Below are 17,723 nucleotides of genomic sequence, written 5' to 3' on the forward strand. Positions count from 1 at the left end.
AACACATCAGTGTTTGTTGTTTTCCTCTGGATGAGGACATATCCCCTTGTTGACTGGCAGGTTATTTCCTCTCACGTAGGAAGAGGATGACGCTGGGGTCAGGGTGTCAGCAGTGTAATTGGATTTCCATGTTCATGATTGGGTCCTCCTCTGGTTAGGGAGAGGTTAAAAAGGCCATCGGCCATTATAGCACCAAGCTGATTAACTCAATACTGGATTACAATTTGAGGTGCCTGCAGCTTCCTGACTCTTTCCACTGTTAGTCCTGCACCAGGGCTTTACAAAGTCAGTGTTGCATGCTAACTGCAGCTGTAAATACTGGGCCATGCATCCTGACTGAAGCATGGAATTGATTTAGGACTAATTTTAAAGCAGTGCATTGTTTGTGCCCACTACTTTGAAAGGCTTCCTCATCAATAATAATGAGTTATTCTAATTTAAAGGCGGCATTTTTGAAAAGGGCATATACATTTTATCAGATCAGAAAGGCAGGGCTGACTTTGGCCTTTTCTTACTCTGAAAACTCAAAGTATGGCTGCAACTAACAGTTGTTTTCATTGTCTGTTAACCTGTTGACCTCTTGATGACTCAGTTCAGTGTTTGGTCTTTAAAATGTCAGAAAATGGTGGAAAAATGTCTACCAGTGTTTCCCAAAACCTAATATGCTGTCCTCAAAGTTTTTGTTTTGTCCACAACCCCAAAAAATCAGTATACTGTCATAGAGGAGTAAAGCAACCAGAAAATATTCACATTTATGAAGCTGGAATCAGAAAAAAGTGCCAGTTTTTCTTCAAAGAACATAACCCAAAGTGATTAATCGATCTTCAGATTAGTTTGCGATTCATTTGTAATAGCTGACAACAAAAAGTTGACATACTTCACTTAAGTATTTTCACAGCATGTAACTTTATACTTCTGCTCTGTTACATTTTGGAGATAAATATTTTACTTTTAAGTCCTCTATATTTATTGTAAAGCTTTAGTTACTTTCCAGATTCAGGTTATTAATACAAAATATAAACAAATAAAATAATGTATTATAAGTGTATTATTATGTATTAAGCTACCAAGCAGTATGCAAAGTAATTAAAATGAGCTTAAAAGTGATGAACACATTAATGCATGTAAAATTACAGCCATAGAGGAGTAAAGTGGCCAGAAACTCACATTCAAGGAGCTGGAATCTGAAATTATTTAAATATGGTACTTTTAAGTCTTCTATATCTATTTTAAGCTTTATTCCTAGTTACTTTGCAGGTAAGTTTAATCAATTGATCATTGCAGCTCAACAACAAACACATGTGTAATATAACATAAAGTGTATGACATGCTTTGTTAGCTGGAACAGAATCAGCAGTAAGAACCTACATTTATAATGTAGTGTTGTGAGCTGTTGCTGTGACAGTTAAGCAACAAAAGAAGTATTTATCCTTCCCCGTCACATATACATGCAGCCCAGCTATCTCTCTCAATGTTAACACTTGACAAACGGCAAAACAGAAGGAGGTGAGTTGGGATATTATCATTCCCATCATCAGAAAAGCACATTCCTGCAGCTGCAATTATATCCTGGCAGAGCCACCTATTCATCTATTATATCCTTCACACCTCAGCGGTGTCAGTTTGAATCACATGTGAGAATTATTTCACCTCTACAAACATGCACCAGGCTGATGCATTAGTCGCTTACAGTAAATACAGGTATCCTTGTGGGATTGTTATCCCTGCAAGTAGCAAAGTCTGTATTTTCTGCTGTCCTTGAAGCCTTTTTTTCTGCTGCTTGAGTTCTTCAGAAATTCAGAATATAGGTTGGCAGAGACAATGAAAGTACAATTCCACAGGCTACACATTCACAACAACAACGAAGTAACAGTGTAGTAGGAATAGTGCTGAAATAAGTGACGCGATTTGTGTTTTTTATGGTTTACTGTACAGTGTGTACTAGGGTCGACCGATATTGGTTTTCCGGGTAGATACCGATTATAAATAGTTAATGAGACCGATAATGGATTTACATTTACAAGAAAAATGAAAATCTTTGTCAATATTTAGAATTTTGGAATGAAACAAAACTAACCAAGACAAAACATTGTTTAAATGCCTTCAGCAAATGTCTTATCAGAGAACTTTGAACATCAAATGCAGCAAGTTCCCAGAAACTTTTTTTATAAAGTCAAATGAAGAAAAAAAAATAAATAAAAATAGTTCCCTCAGTTAAAAGTTCCTCCCATACTGACACTTTCTTTGTACCTTTTAATTAATTCATTTTATCATTAAATGAAATGCCAATATAGATAATAGTCAAAATGCCAAATATCGGCCTGAATACTCTGTCAGGCCAATATTTTGTAGTATGTACCAATAGTTGAGAGTAAAAGGTGTCATGACAACTTTATTCTTGTGATGAATGTACTCAGTGGCTGATTATTCATGAATGCAGACACATGAACATGGCTGTTTGTGTGTTAGTAAGCACCACCATGCTTGTGTTTTTGTATTCTGAATGCGTGTCACATTGTTGTACTTGGATGACAATTTCTCTGACGTGAAACTGTATTTTACTGAGAAAAAGATGGAGAATTATGTCTGTCAGAATGTCAAAATGTACCTGGACATACTGATCGGCATTAAACTGGGATCTTATGTCGTTGTCTTTTTACTCCCAGCTTGTGTTAGTACACAGTATCCACCAGTAGTTTGGCTAAAAGTTTGTCCTGTTTGTCCTGAAAGCCATGGGGTTATTACAGTAAAGTGTTCATCACCTTGCCTTGAAATTTACTCTTAAAGTTCAGCTCAAAGTTCAGTATCTTGTTTTGCGTTGCTCTCTGCCATTGAATGCCTGTATTGGTAAAAAAAAAAGTTCCTAGAAAGGTGTCTTTGTTGATGATTACAATACCGGGAAATGTTTAGCCAGCAGCAATCTATTGGGTCACTGTTTTGATAAGGAAGCTGTTCTACATGTTCCTTTAATTCATGGCCAAATGTACAGATTGTATTTTACACTATCTGTATTTTCTGCTAAGAGGGCAGATGAGTAAGTGTTGTTTGAGGAATTGCCGCATTAATGTCATTCCAAGCCTACTTATCTGCTCTGCAGTCATAGTTTCTGAAAGTCAGAGACACTGTCAGTGTTTCCTTGTCAAACTACGGAAGCTTTCATGTATGATAGTGGCTACAGTGAAATGCTTATGCCCTCAACAAAGGGTGTGGTTATTATCCACCTTTAAATAACAACTATCTTAGCTTATTTTATTTTCACTGCATATGAAAAGTTAAGTCAATATTAGAACGGAAATAAGTAAATCTTTGAGTATTACTGCTCTCAGAAACAGGGCCTCTATATAGTTCTGCTTCTGTGGTGCTCAGCTGTGTCAATGGTGCTTGAGAAAGAAACAGTTGTACACATAGACTGTACTGCATAAAGATAATAGCTGTAGATACCATGACATCACTCACTGGTTAGTGGCCTGTTTTGAGGCCTCAAAACAGGAGTCAAAAACACTGGAAAGATATGACTCAGAACTGCTACCAGCAGACAGCCTGTCACTCAAAGCTGCTAATTATGCGCAACTTTAAGCTTTAATAAAATGTAAATGGGTGAGTTATATAAAAATTAACCCCATACGGGTGACATGCATGCTGATATTAGTAATAGAGATCAGTGCTGTTTTTTGTTTTAAAAGTTAGACATTTTAACATCTATGGGGTCTGACTCGCTTTTGGAGCCAGCCTCACGCTGCCATTCAACAACTGCAGTTTTTGGCCCCGTAGCGATGGCTTCAGTTTTCAACCCCAGAGGTTGTCTCCTGGTCACAACCATTCCCTGAGGGGGATCATCTTGCTCTACTGCTTACATTTTTACCTGTTATGTCGTTTGATGTCATTTTATCTATTTGAAATCGAGAGGCAGCTGACAAACACTAATCATATGTGGTCCATTAATGAGTCTAAATATAGGTGTTAGCCTCACAATGACTTGATGACTAATTTTTGAGTTTTTGCATTTTGCATAAGAATTTGTAGAACATGTGGCTACACTTCTATTTGTCTGCAGTATAGCTTGTGCTCAGTTTAAATACCTGAGGTATAATTACCTATAATATTGCTCACTTCTCTATAGTTTACTCAAGTGCATACCTGTAATCTTAGCTGTATTTTACATAAGGTCATGTGAAGCTTTGTACAACTATGGAGCAGTAGATCAGGAAGGAAGCAGTTAAAAATGAGTGGGCATTCTATGAAGACCATAAATGGGGCTGTGCGATATGTAGAAAATCTAATTTTACATTTTTTTTCTTTAACCAAATATCTCTATATCCATATCGGAAGAACATTGTAGGGTTGACTATTGGTGCTTTCACAAATTATTTGAACAATGACATTTTTAATAAATAATCATCAGTAATGGTTAAATAAGTAGAGGCAAATAATAGAACAGCTAGAACAGTCTGGTGAGTTCAGAAAATTCAGTCACTTTACTGTAATGCAGCCTTTAAAAACAGAAAAAAATAATGCAGTGTTATAATTTCCTAAATCTAAGATGATATCCAGTCTCATATCACAATATTAATGTAATATTTATATGTTGCCCAGCCCTAATGTTTAGAGATATACAATATAATAAACAAACAAAGTAGGGGCCCCTAAGGTAAAACTAAATGAAAAGTCCAGACCATTATTGTCTGTAAGGGAAGCGCTCTTCACTGTTGGCCAGCATTTTCCCAGCTTAGCAGCTTATTCAGCTTGGGCTAATGGTTACGTAAGAAGGCTATATGCAGCAGGAGGCTAATCCAGTGCCTTGACGTTAATGCCAATTATCAGATCATGGTGACGTTATTGAAATTAAGGCACCATAAAAAAAGTTTGTAACAGTCACTCACTTTTTCTACCACTTTTAAAATTAGTTTTCACATTTAATTACACAACATAGATACAAAAATCAGGAAAACATTATTTTGCACATGTCCACTTGTCGTTTAGAGTAAAATTTAGAGTAATGGCAAATGCAGAATACAAACAGTACTACAACCTCACAGCTGTTCGAACCTTAGGTCCTCGTAGAGCAAAATTTATCTTGTCTTGCTTTAAATATTGTGAGGCACTTCTGACCACGTAAGGGAAGGGGGAAAATCTTTAAGATATCAAGCAAGTGTAACAGCCTTAAATCAAACCTCTTGTGCCAGACTACTGTGTATTATGACTGCAGGACAGTTGCGAGCATATAGTACAGGTGCAGCTTGGAAATATACACTAGAAAATCTCTAACAAAATATACAGTATATATATTTACATTAAAAATGTTATTGTTCATGATTTAACAATCGTTAAATCACATTCAATACAGCGTCGGACATAACACATTTGGCACCCAAGAAAAAGCTTCCTCTGCTGCTATTTAAGGAATGTACAGACAGCATCCCAGTGGTCTTCCAGGTCCTTATTGGAGTCTTCTTTAATCAATAGTCTTTGACTTGAAGCTTCTGTTTACATGTGCATGTTTTGTATTTCATGTTCTGGTGTTCAAGTTTGTTTTTGGCAAAAACAAACTTTTTTTTTTTTCTTTTTTGAGAGCCTAATGCTTTGTGTTTTAGAGAGTGATTTCCATTCTGAGATTAGATGGGATTTTTTTGTAATAGTTGGACTTGTTTTTCCAGCCAGTGCGACACAGAGACATACAGATAACAACAGAACACTGAATCTTTATGTATGCATTCATCCCAGCTCACAATCAGAGTCCTGTATCTGTGATCAGATGGTAGAAATGTGAGGTGTTGATTAGGGTGGTGATCAGTGTCATTTTTAAATGTGATGTCTCCGAGGTTCAGATTTGATAGAGTGGGTGAGGGAAAGTAGGTGATTTTTGAGGCAGTATGACTGATGAGTCCGTACTCAAGCTTTTTCGTGGCCTTGATGGAGTGAAGCAAGTCAAGAGGTCTCACCATTCAATATGTCAAACTGACAGTAGCAATTTTTCCATCAGTAATCAAGAGAAAAGGAGAGAGCATGAGGGATGCTTTCTGCTAACTTTCACTAATGCATCCACATCAGTTCTCCCATCTCTTTTCCCTCTATATCATCTGCCCTTCCTCCCTTCCCTGCACTCCCAGTGGGTTCAGTAATAACTCAAACATCTGCGCATGGCTGGGGAATCGCAGATTTCCAAGTCATGCGAATGGGCAAACCAGTGTGTGCGTGTGTGTGTGTGTGTGTGTTTGTGTGTGTTTGTGTGTCGCTGAGGCAAAAGCCTGACCTTAGGTTATGTAATCAGTTACGCTGCATGTGCCAGCTGGTAGAGGTAGGCAAAAACAGAGATGTTTTTTAATCCTTAGTGAGAACACATACATTCACTGTAGAAGCTTTTCTTTCAGTCCATCATATCTACTGTTCTGCAGTTAGATTTTGTGTCACTTCAATATAATTATGGTGTCTGTTTATGACGTGGATGTTCTGTTAGTTAAGTAGAATGACAGGATTCAATAATGTTAGCAAACAAATTGCATTTTAATCATATTCTATGTCACTGTTGAAATGTTTTCTAAGTATAAATGACCTCAGCAGTAATTTAACCAGCCTTTCACTTCATTTCATCATGTTTTTTTTCCCTCTACTAATTCTAAACAGTTCACTTGTGGATGATAGCCTTTTACTTATTTTCTTTCTTATTATGTCCTCAGCAGTTTTAAAGTAATTGTTGTATTGCATATATGACTTTACTTTCAAGCAGGGTGTATGACAATAAGGGGTGTAAGAAAATATTGATACACTTGAGTATCGCGATATGTTTCAGGATACTGTATCGATTTTCAAAAATGCTGCATCAGATTTTAACAGTTTACATGGAAAGTTTTTTTGCCGTGGTTCATTTTGTGATTTGTTCTTACCCTTGCTAGATAGCACCTTTTGTAAGCTCTCTTCAGCCATTTGAATCTTTCCCTCAACATAACAACATATTGCAAGCATGTTATAGGAACTCTGATAGATATAATTACAGATTCTACTGTTCTGATTGCATAAAAAAACCTTTTTTACTCAAATTTATGCCTAGTGTGTTATTCAACTATGACATTGTTTACAATGTACCACCCTGCTTACAGTATCACAATATAGGGCAATTAGGGTCACAGCGATATACAGGTCTTAAGGTATACTGTGGTATGAATATTGACAGTTATCATACCGTGTATAAGGTGATTATCTACAGTATTGGAAAAAAAATAGAAAAACTCTAATCGTAATATGTTGAATTGTGACCCCTGTTTCGGTGTGCATGTCGTATTGCCAAATTCTTGGAAACATACAGCTTTAGTGACAATAGGAAAGCATCTTGTTGTCTTTAGTCATGCAAGCATGTTATAAGTTAAAACAAGGTGTGTAGTTCTTCTATTGTGGCGGAAAGCATCAAGCAGGTCAGACAGTTTCCCCATACTCAGCTGTCTTTGTTTTTTTTTCATCCAACAGCCAAGGTTTTGTGGTGCCATGATGAAGAAAGTTGTGGAAGCAATCCTGCTGTTGTTGCTGCTGTTTTTCACCGCGCATGCAAAGGGAAAACGTGAGTTTTTGGATGTAACTGTGACTTCATATTCGACAGACATTGATCTGTGGATAGTTTAGTGATATATTACACATCTCGCACTCTCTATTTTTGGAGTTACACAATACACACCTTTTAGTATGTAATCTAGTATTTGCTTTTGCTTTCTCTTTCTCCTGTCTGTCTTTAGGCTATAGCCCGCCAGGGAAGCCTGCACTGACAAGATGTCGTTCTCCCGAAAAAGAGACCTTCACCTGCTGGTGGGAGCCGGGCTCTGATGGGGGACTGCCCACAACCCATGCCCTGTACTATCGCAAAGAAAGGTGAGAGGTGTCCAGTTAATTTATTTTGTTTAATGTTGATTGTCGTGGACAGTGAGAAACAAAAAAGTGACAAGGATGGATTGTTCATCATCAAATGTGTTGGAGATATCGGTCGAAAAGATGTCTGTCTTCTCTTCAGTATAACTGAACTAGATGGCACTCGGCTCATGGTGCTCAAAAAAGTACACTTGAAAAAATTCAACAGCAATGTCTCTTTCCAGAAATCAAGACCCAGTTAGTCTACAACAACTACACTCGCCAACTGTATTACTGTGCAGAAGGAAGCGTGCCTCTACTGCAAGCTCACCTAGCACCACTGAGCTAGCAAACCTTACAGCTCAGCTGAGGGGGACACCATTAATGTTTACATCTCACGCTGTCATGAGCTCGAGCCTCTCACCAGTCAGTAGATGCAACCTTCCTTCTGCATAGTGATGTGGTTTGCGGATGTAGTTCAGTAGAAAGAAAATGGTTCCTATTCGAAACTGCTCCCAACAAGGTCTATGGATTATTTTGAGAAACCGGGTATTGATTTCTGGAAAGAGATATGGCTGTTGAGTTTATCAAATTTCTTTTTTGCGTTTTGAGCACTACAAGCCAAGTGAAATAAAGTTCCATTATAATGGAGAAAAGGCAGACATCTCTCATATGTCCATTATCTCCAACACTCTGCAACTCACACCAAAACACTACAGGTAAGAGAAAAAAATATATTTTTGATTTTGGGTTGAATTGTCCCTTTAAAGTCATTTACTCAGTTGGAGCAAAAACTATTGGACATCTTAACATTCTCAAGGTCGGCACAGATGTCAGTGAGCTGCCTACCTGAAGGTTCAGCACGCTGAGGGCACCAGACGGGTGTAAGAGGATAAAGATTGCAGAGAGTTATGTAGTGCTGGCTGTGCCAGCGGCTATGGGTTTTAAAATTGTGCAACCTTGATAAGGAACAGTTGCAGAGAAGGAGAGGAGGAGCCTAGGAAGGTTTGTGTTCAGCCACAAATCTTCTTTCAGTCAAGGTTACTTGTAGTCAATGATACTTATGGCGGAGGTTCACATTTTGGAGAATGAAGGTATGGTTTGCAGAGCAGAAACAAAATCGTGACATAGTGTGTCGAAACAAAGAGGGGGATGTGGATAGTGATGTTAAAGGCATACTTTGACAGTTTGGGAAATATGCTTATATTACATATCCTCTAATAAAACAATACAATTCATGTTTTAAAGGAGTAATTCAGCATTCTTGGGAAATATGCTCATTAACTTTGAGCATATTTAACAAACACATTAAACCCAAGTGTTAGTGACGCTGGCAAAGTGCATACGCATCACGTCAGCTGAATTATTTTTGACGTCTTCTTGAAAAGAAAACATCCGAGAGGTGAGACGAACCCATAAAAGGAAAGATGGTTGTTTAGGAGCTCCTGACAGCGGCCTGAAACAGAAGATGCAAACCCAAGTTTATACCACGTGCAGGCTTAACAAGACAGCGTAATATGATTGCCGATAATTAAAATTAAGTAAAAACGAGAGAAATTACCGAGGTATCACTGTATTTTGTATTCTGAGGAAATGGCTCAGAGCATTTTCTTCAATTTATGTCTGGAATACACAAAAACATTGTCTTTCCCTCACATGTACACACACAAACACACACACACAGTTTCAGTAACTGTAGCATGAAGAATGCATGCTGTTCTTCATAAATGTAACAGTGCAGCACAGTACAGTACATGATGTGATGACATGCTGTTCCCCTGCCTCTCTTGCAGCTCCGACACAGTGTACGAGTGTCCCGACTACCACACAGCCGGAGAGAACTCCTGTTTCTTTAACAAGAACAACACGTCCATCTGGGTCAACTACAACATCACCGTGGTGGCCACCAACACACTGGGCAGCTCCTTCTCCGACCCCGTTGATGTAGATGTGGTGTACATTGGTAAGAGAATGTGCTACATCACTTGTTTTTTTTTTTTTGTTTTGTTTTTTTTTGTGGTGTTCGAAACATAATTTCCCCATGAGGATTAAAAAAGTGTATTTTAACTCACAGTCACACAGCTGCTCAGGGGCACACTGTGTTAAACTAGGTCTGATGCTTTCTGAGCGTAATCACCCTCGCTCCAGCTGTAACTGCACACTAAAGCATTTTAAAGCAGTTGAATGAATAAACGGTACACGACATTCATGGTATTCTTTCTGTTGTCAATGAATCCCTGTGCAATCACGTGAGCTAGCTAATGCTTAATCACTGTGCTGCGTTTATCTATAACATTTACGTACTGTTGAAACACATTGGCTAGTTAGCGGTATTATTATAGTGTAAGTAAGTAAGTGTAAGGAAATTCTTGTGAGTCACAATTGATTATTTTTTAAGTTTTTGGAGCAAGAGACTCAACAAAACGAAACGAAACTTACGGCTAAAGTGCAGTTGGTAAGGCTAACGTACACAGCCATGCTAAAAATGATAACTGACCTAGCAGCTACAGGCAAATGAGAGAAGACCCAAAAATATTCACAGAATTATATCAATTACAACTGAATTTTATACAGTAGGAGAGTCCTGATCCGTGTATTTTTATGCTAAGGGATCCTTGGCTTGAAAAACCCTGAAGACTTCTGGTCTAGTATGTAATAAAGTGGTGAAGTAATGAGAAGCTAAAACGCTAAAATGCGGAAGTTCGTTAGCCTTTTAACACTTCCAACTCCTTCTGCTTAAAGTCTCTGGGTTTTTTGAACGGGTTTTCGGTAAAATACCTTAAATAAGGTCTGTGGTTAACACAGGCTCAAGATATTTAGATGTTTTGTTCTGCAACATAAAATACATCTGCTTAAACACGAATTTTGAACTTTTACGGTTTTACTTACTATCAAGTGGCTAAATGGGACTACAGTGTTTGTCGAGGGACGTTACACGTCATCACACCAGACATAGAAACAGTGTTGTGACTTTGTTGGGTTGGGGAATGATTGTTTTGACAAAGCTCTGCAAAAAGCTTTTAACATATCCCAATCTACGGTTCACGTTACAACTGAGCTCACGAGAGCCGAGTACATCGAGGGCGGCTGCCGTCTCCTCATCACTCAGAGAGAGCTGCCGGCCCTGCAGATGAATCACGCTTTTACAGCTTACGACCAATCGGAGATCATGATTTTGTACAGTTACAGCAGTGATGTTTTGTTTTTGTTTAAATATTCACTCTTTTTTAGTTTCACACCAAAAAATCCCTCACACGTCTCACTCTGTCTCAGTCAGTCTCACTCGGTCAGTTTCTCGTCCCTCTTCTCCTCTGGCCAAACATAAGCTACAAACCCACGTTTTTGTTTTGCTCTACATTCAGTAGGTCACTAAAAAAGAAAAGAAAAAAGCTAACATCATAGTTATATGGCAACAAAAAAAGTTTGTAAATGCATAAATAATTAGTTTGTAAACTACCTGGTCAGCCTTTTCTATTAATTTAGCCTCTCTCAGAATTTCATTATGCAAGTTAGTTGATTAGGTCATCTAGCTACTTTTGGGAGAGCCAAAAGCTACTTTCCTTACAGCGGAGTTGGAGGCAACACTGCACAGAAACTCATGAAACCCACTTGTCCGCATCTTTACAGAGTCGCACTCAAACTTTTTCGATTTATCTGTTTATAACATTTTTCGATTGTGGTTTAACATGTTTTTACAGTGTTTGTTGTGGTGACGTTTAAGTCGTGCAACCACGATGTAGTTTGTGTATAGCCTAACAATAGCTTTTTGCTTCTGGCGATTTCAAATACGCTTATTTTTGGCGATAATCAAAAATCCCATACAAAAAAATCCCATAAGGTTTTTGATGAGGGAACCAATGTGATACACAGACCTCCTCTGTTGGCCCATAACTGTTTAAAGCACAAAAAAATGCCAAAAATTGTACCAACATGTTGCCTTATTACAATGAACACAGACACTGTAGTTTATTTTGAGTCAATCCCACATGCATCGTCCTGCTGACGCGAATAGCACCAAATACGTATTAATCCGTGGCTGAAAATAGGTCCCAACAGCTGCACTATTTTCTCCTCCTTAAGTGGCATTTCTACAACAGCTTTTAAATATCTTTGTGACCCATTTGAAAAGTAGAAACAAATTGTGTTGGGGATGAAAGCCACAGACAGCGTAGGGAAATTTTAAGTACTGAGAGATAAACTAACACACTGCTGGTTTGGGGCTTGTCATTTGACTTGTTGATGACAAGAAATATGTAGAATAATTTCTTTCATCTGACATCTGATTAAATATAAATATTGGCCAGATACTTTGTATTATGTAATATATGAATATAGTATGAGGTATGGAATTAGTCCCATGCTGTCATGATGCTAAATACAAAAGCATATTGTTTTGTTCATGAAAAATCCTAATGGGAGTGTAGAGACTTGGAGTATCCTTCTTGCCCTTGAGGCGTCTTATCTGAGTGTTCCTCTTCCTCTCCAAAAGTTGCACTGACCTGATTTGGTTATCAGTCCAAAGCTTTTTTTGTCGCACTGCACTGTCAACTCTGTGTTTCCAAGAAGATAACTTAAAGCCTAAACATTAACATTTATCTAACCCTCTTAGCTTCAGCTAATATTTGAAAAGTCACTCCTGCATTGACAGTGTTTATCCACTTGTGTGCATTGTTTTATTGTTACCTAGAGAAGGAGACGTGGACAAACTCCTCTCCGTGTTACTGTGTTATGAACATTATTATCCGCTTAAATTATTTTTATCTTCCTCCCTCTCACACACAAAACACATCTGCTCTTATTCACATTTTCTCTCTGTCCCTCCTCAGTCAAGCCTAATCCTCCAGAGAAGGTTACAGTGACTGTCATGGAGGATAAGGGCTGGCCCTTCCTGCGGGTGTCATGGGAACCGCCACATAAGGCTGACACCCGCTCCGGTTGGATCACTCTCATCTACGAGCTCCGCGTCAGGTTGGAGGAGGAAAATGACTGGGAGGTACGCAACCTGTGTCCCATCCAAGGGTAGTGGACCTATGAGTAAAATGTTCGATCCTCTTGTTAAAGTTCTTTTTGGTAAATTGAATGTACCTGCACTTGTTGAGCACTCTAATAGTCATTCTCAAGCACTTTCACACTATATGTCACATTCACACACTGGTTGCCAAGGCTACTGTAGGTGCAACCTGCTGCTCAGATTATAAACATTCATACACAATCACACAGTGATGGCACAGCCATTGGGATTTAGGGTTCAGTATCTTGCCCAAAGATACTTCGACATCTTGACTGGAGGAGCCAAGTATTAAACCGCCAACCTTCCAATTAGTGGGTAACCTACTCCACCTACTGAGCCACAGTGGCCCCAGCCTACAATATTTTCACCATTGGTTGTTTCTGATTATAGATTACAAATATATAGATTTGTAATCTATATATTGGCAGTTAGAGGGACTGACTGGACTGTGCATAACTGTGTCGGTTGCGTGTGTTTTATTTCCAGATCCACCTTGCAGGCCAGCAGAAGATTTTTAACATCTTCAGTCTGCGGTCAGGTGGGAAATACCTTGTGCAGGTGCGCTGTAAACCCGATCATGGCTTTTGGAGTGAATGGAGTTCCACTTCCTACATCAAAGTTCCCGACTGTAAGAAATATCTACCAGTAATTATCTACAGTACACTAGTACACTACACAGTATACGTGTGTGAGTGTGTGTGTGTGTGTGTGTGTGTGTGTGTGTGTGTGTGTGTACTTTTTACAACATGTACGTTTTTTGAGGTATAATGAATTTAATTAAAGGAATAGTGCAAGACTGTGGGAAATACGCTTGTGCGCTTTCTTGCTGACAGTTAGATGATAAAGTTGTTACCACTCTCATAACTGTTAAGTATGAGAATAAAGTTGCAGCCAGGAGATGGTAAGCCTAGTGTGGCTTACTGTAAAGACTGGAAACTGTGTGAATCAACGAGCATGGCTCTGTCCAAGGATTAAAACAAAGCTATTCCCACTGTTTCCACTCTTTCTGCTGTACTGAGCTAAATATATCCTGACTTCCGTCTTAAATTGAATTGACAGATGATCTAATCTGTCAGAGAGAACACAAACAGGCATGTTTCCCAAAATGTGATTTAATCCCTTTGCTAATGATAATGGTATAATTGTAAAGCAGGATGATTATATTATTTAATATCATAACACAGGTAATAAGACAGTACAATGCTGTATGTTGCGTTGAAGCAATCGTTATGTTATGTGTCTTACAGATTTTCATCAAGAGAAGTCAGTATGGATCCTCATTACTGTCTTTTGTGCCTTAATCTTCCTCATCCTCTCCTGGTTGCTACACATGAACAGTCACAGGTAAGAAAATGGTCATGAATCCCATATGCAAATTGGTTGGTTGAATGACTTTTATTTTAGTATTGTGATATGAATACATGTTAAATGTCATATTGTAGAGGCCCAGAGCAGCTGTAGTTTTCACACTTACCTCAAGATGTCAACTTAATCATTGAGTGAGACTTTACCAACATTAAAATGTGCTCATAGTTATTGTTAATGCACGATATTTAGAAGAGAAAGGTCTGACTACAACTTTATTGTCACTAAATGATCATTTTTTTGTTGCAAGATCAAATTAAAATAAATAAATAAATAAAATGCCTTTATTTTCATTTTATATGTTAAAAAAATTGAAAGTGCCACTTCCAAAACAGTGCTGGTACTAAAAATACAAACCATGACACAAACCAATGAAATACAAAGCACACATACAATAAATAAAGGGCTTACATAACTGCTGCCACTCTGGGCTTTTATAGGCCACATCAAGAGAGAAATTGATTTGTAATATCCTTATCCTTAATATATTTATTGATTTTCATCTGCTGCTCCCATCCCTGACATAGATCTCTTTTTCCCCATGTGTACAGTCTGAAGCATTGTATTCTGCCACCAGTCCCCGGCCCCAAAATCAAAGGTTTTGATAAGCAGCTTCTCAAGGTAAAGCACCAACATATGGAGGAATGATTTTATTTATACCACTGCAAATTATTATTAATCCAACATCTAACCTATTGTGTCGCTGCTTTTTTGTAACAATTTTCTTTTTTTGTGTGTAGAATGGCAAGTCTGACGAGGTCTTCAGTGCGCTGGTGGTGTCTGATTTCCCTCCGACCACATCATCTAACTATGAGGACCTGCTGGTGGAGTACTTACAGGTGTACATCCCCGACGAGCAGGAACTGATGCACGAGGAAAGCAAAGATCTGCACATCAGTTGCCTCAAATCTGAGATTTCCACATCTGACAGCGACTCCGGACATGGCAGCTGCGACAGCCACATTTTGCTGACGGATAAGTGTGGAGAGGCAAAAGAAGAAGAGACGCAGACAGATCCACAGAGGCGCCAGAGGAGCTGGGAAGAGGAAGCGTTGAGCTCTGCTAATGGAGACATGGTTAGCCCTGACATGACCAGTGGGAGAGTGAAGACCTGGCCCTCTGTGTTTTCTCCACTGCCTCAGTACAATTCGAGCCCACTGGAACAACAGAGCTCACTTGCCAAACAGTACTCCCTCTCTACGTCCTCCTACCTCACCCAGCCCGGCCACAGCACCAAGGAGGCCCTCGGACCGAGCTACTGGGACTTCTGCTCGAGCAACAAGCAAGCTCATCTGCTCCATCCCCAGACGCAGGTCCGCCAGCAACTCCAGGCCCACAGCGATGTCAACATCTCCAGCATTGGTCACAAACAGACACCTGCTGGTCTGCGGTCACCGGCTCTGAGCGCCACAGAGTACGTTGAAGTCCAGAGGGTCAACGAGGAGGATATGGTGCTGCTCCAGCCCATTGTGTCAGGCTGTGGCAGCATGGAAGGCTGCACCCAGATACCCCTGGGGGAGGACTACAGCAAGGTGAAGGGGGTGAACAGTGACAACATGCTGCTGCTCCAGAGAGAAGTGATGGAAGAGGACAGGTGCTCTTGTGCGGACCAGGAGGTGAACGGAGTAACAGGGAACTGCTGCACATCATCTACGCAGAAGTCTGCAGCCTGCATTCACACTGCCACGCCGCTACAAGACGAAACGGTCCTGGCAGTGAATGGTTATGTTGACACTGCCACCATAAGCTCACCACTCACTTGCTCCGGGGCCCTTTAGCCCAACTGGCAGGTCTGGGACATTGTAAGACCTGTTTCAGACTGAGACTGAGACAAAAGACACTTAGCAACTCTTTCAAGAAATCCTTGCGAAGACAATATATTCCTGTCATGATTTTATTTTTCATTTTCTTGTCATGTAAGAGACTTCTTTTCATCTATCACACTGCAGTGACACTCACAAAGAATTTGATTGAAAGATCTAAATAATAATTTTGCTTCAGCTTTATAAAGAATATGATTAATTGTGTAAATAATGTGCTACTACATTATGTCATGATGATTTATTATATGTCTCATAAATATTTTTCTCCGGAGAGGCACACGTTTCATGTCGTAAACTTTTTTAATATCGCTCATGAAATATATTAATGTAAACTTGTGTTATGTGAGTATTCGTTAAAATAATTTGTGTAAAATCAAAGCTGCGAAAAGCTCAAACATGAAATGTTTTGTTTCCATATTTATATGTGTGTATTTTCTCTGCTCTGCAGAACAGTTTATTTTGAAGTCAATAGGGCAGTACTGAGAGGGCTGCATCACCCCCTGCTGGTGAGAGTAAAACACAAATGAAATCTAATTTTAATTTTTTTAAATAATCTCTGATAAAAAAAAAAGTATATCTATATATTTTAACAGTTTTTGTTCAAGAAGTGCATAATCCTGTTGTGGCTCCAGTATTAAAACTCTGGTAAATTTAAAGGATAAACATGATTTCCATGACTACTTGCCTTCACCTCAGCTAAAAGCTGTGTGGAGCAGCCAAGCATGACTGGCCATAGCAAACTAGTGGCAAAACACCCACAGAGAAATTTACTTTTTTTGTTTTGGAAAAAAGAGACAGCCATAAGTGAACAATAGGCAAAATTTGGGAGCAACACAGGGGACATTTGCCTCTTGTTATTTAGGACATGTGCATTTGTCCCCCACATATTGCTGTCTCCCACTCATTTCTCAACCCCTCTGTGCCAACTACTTTCTGGTTATTACTTTTTTTTTCTTTTTTAATTAAAACTTATACATACAATGTGAGCAGAAACACATCATGAATAGGTTATTCCAAAAACAAATGATGCATTAAAAAATTGTTATTTATCAATTAATTTTTACGGTAGTCACACTGCAGAATGAATTGTGAAAAGACATGATGAGAGATCAAATTCCAAATAAAAGTACATTTTTAAATATTGCTGGATCCAGTTTATTTCGAATGTATTTTGTTCTTAGTGTGTGAGTGTGTGTGTGTCAATAAAACACACACACACAAAATTCAAAAGAATTTTTATTGATCACATTGTGACTGAGTAGCATATACATTTTGCCTTGGTGAGTTGGACTCTGCCCACCCTATTTGTAACTAGTGGGGAAAAATCTTTTAGGACTTTTCAAAAACTGGATTAAAGTTTAAAATGCTTAAAAAATAATCTAGATGTCCTAGCTTTTGTAATTTGGATCCCGAAATGTAATTTGTAATAATTTACACAGAGAGCCCCGGTTCCTTTGAGATGGATTGGATGGTGTTGACTGCTACTAAAATTTGAGAAGTATCCTTTAAAAAGAGGTAAAACTATTTCCAAAACTATTTCCGGCGAATACGTGTCTGGTCCGACATATGGACGTTATTTCATAATAAGACATGGGAGTATGTATGTTGTTTACATTTGTCGTCGTTTACGTACGCAGCCTGTGACGTTGCAGAGGGGCCGCTCTGGTGTTATCAATCAGGGGGTCGTTGACTGG

At 38.8% G+C, this 17,723-nt stretch overlaps 1 protein-coding gene across 1 annotated transcript in view; it reads left to right on the plus strand.

The window, feature by feature from the left end:
- Nucleotides 1-16,042, plus strand: part of prlra (prolactin receptor a) — a 17,094-nt gene extending 1,052 nt beyond the window's left edge. Inside the window, exons 2-9 of the mRNA XM_042509809.1 lie at nucleotides 7,459-7,549; nucleotides 7,722-7,854; nucleotides 9,624-9,793; nucleotides 12,657-12,823; nucleotides 13,328-13,469; nucleotides 14,089-14,185; nucleotides 14,758-14,827; nucleotides 14,947-16,042. Of these exons, the coding sequence (XP_042365743.1) occupies nucleotides 7,477-7,549; nucleotides 7,722-7,854; nucleotides 9,624-9,793; nucleotides 12,657-12,823; nucleotides 13,328-13,469; nucleotides 14,089-14,185; nucleotides 14,758-14,827; nucleotides 14,947-15,984 (1,890 nt within the window). The 5' untranslated portion in view covers nucleotides 7,459-7,476 and the 3' untranslated portion in view covers nucleotides 15,985-16,042. The remainder of the gene's footprint in view (nucleotides 1-7,458; nucleotides 7,550-7,721; nucleotides 7,855-9,623; nucleotides 9,794-12,656; nucleotides 12,824-13,327; nucleotides 13,470-14,088; nucleotides 14,186-14,757; nucleotides 14,828-14,946) is intronic.
- The last annotated feature ends 1,681 nt before the right edge of the window (nucleotides 16,043-17,723 follow it).

Source organism: Plectropomus leopardus, chromosome 20, assembly GCF_008729295.1.
Source record: "Plectropomus leopardus isolate mb chromosome 20, YSFRI_Pleo_2.0, whole genome shotgun sequence".
Taxonomy (NCBI): domain Eukaryota; kingdom Metazoa; phylum Chordata; class Actinopteri; order Perciformes; family Serranidae; genus Plectropomus; species Plectropomus leopardus.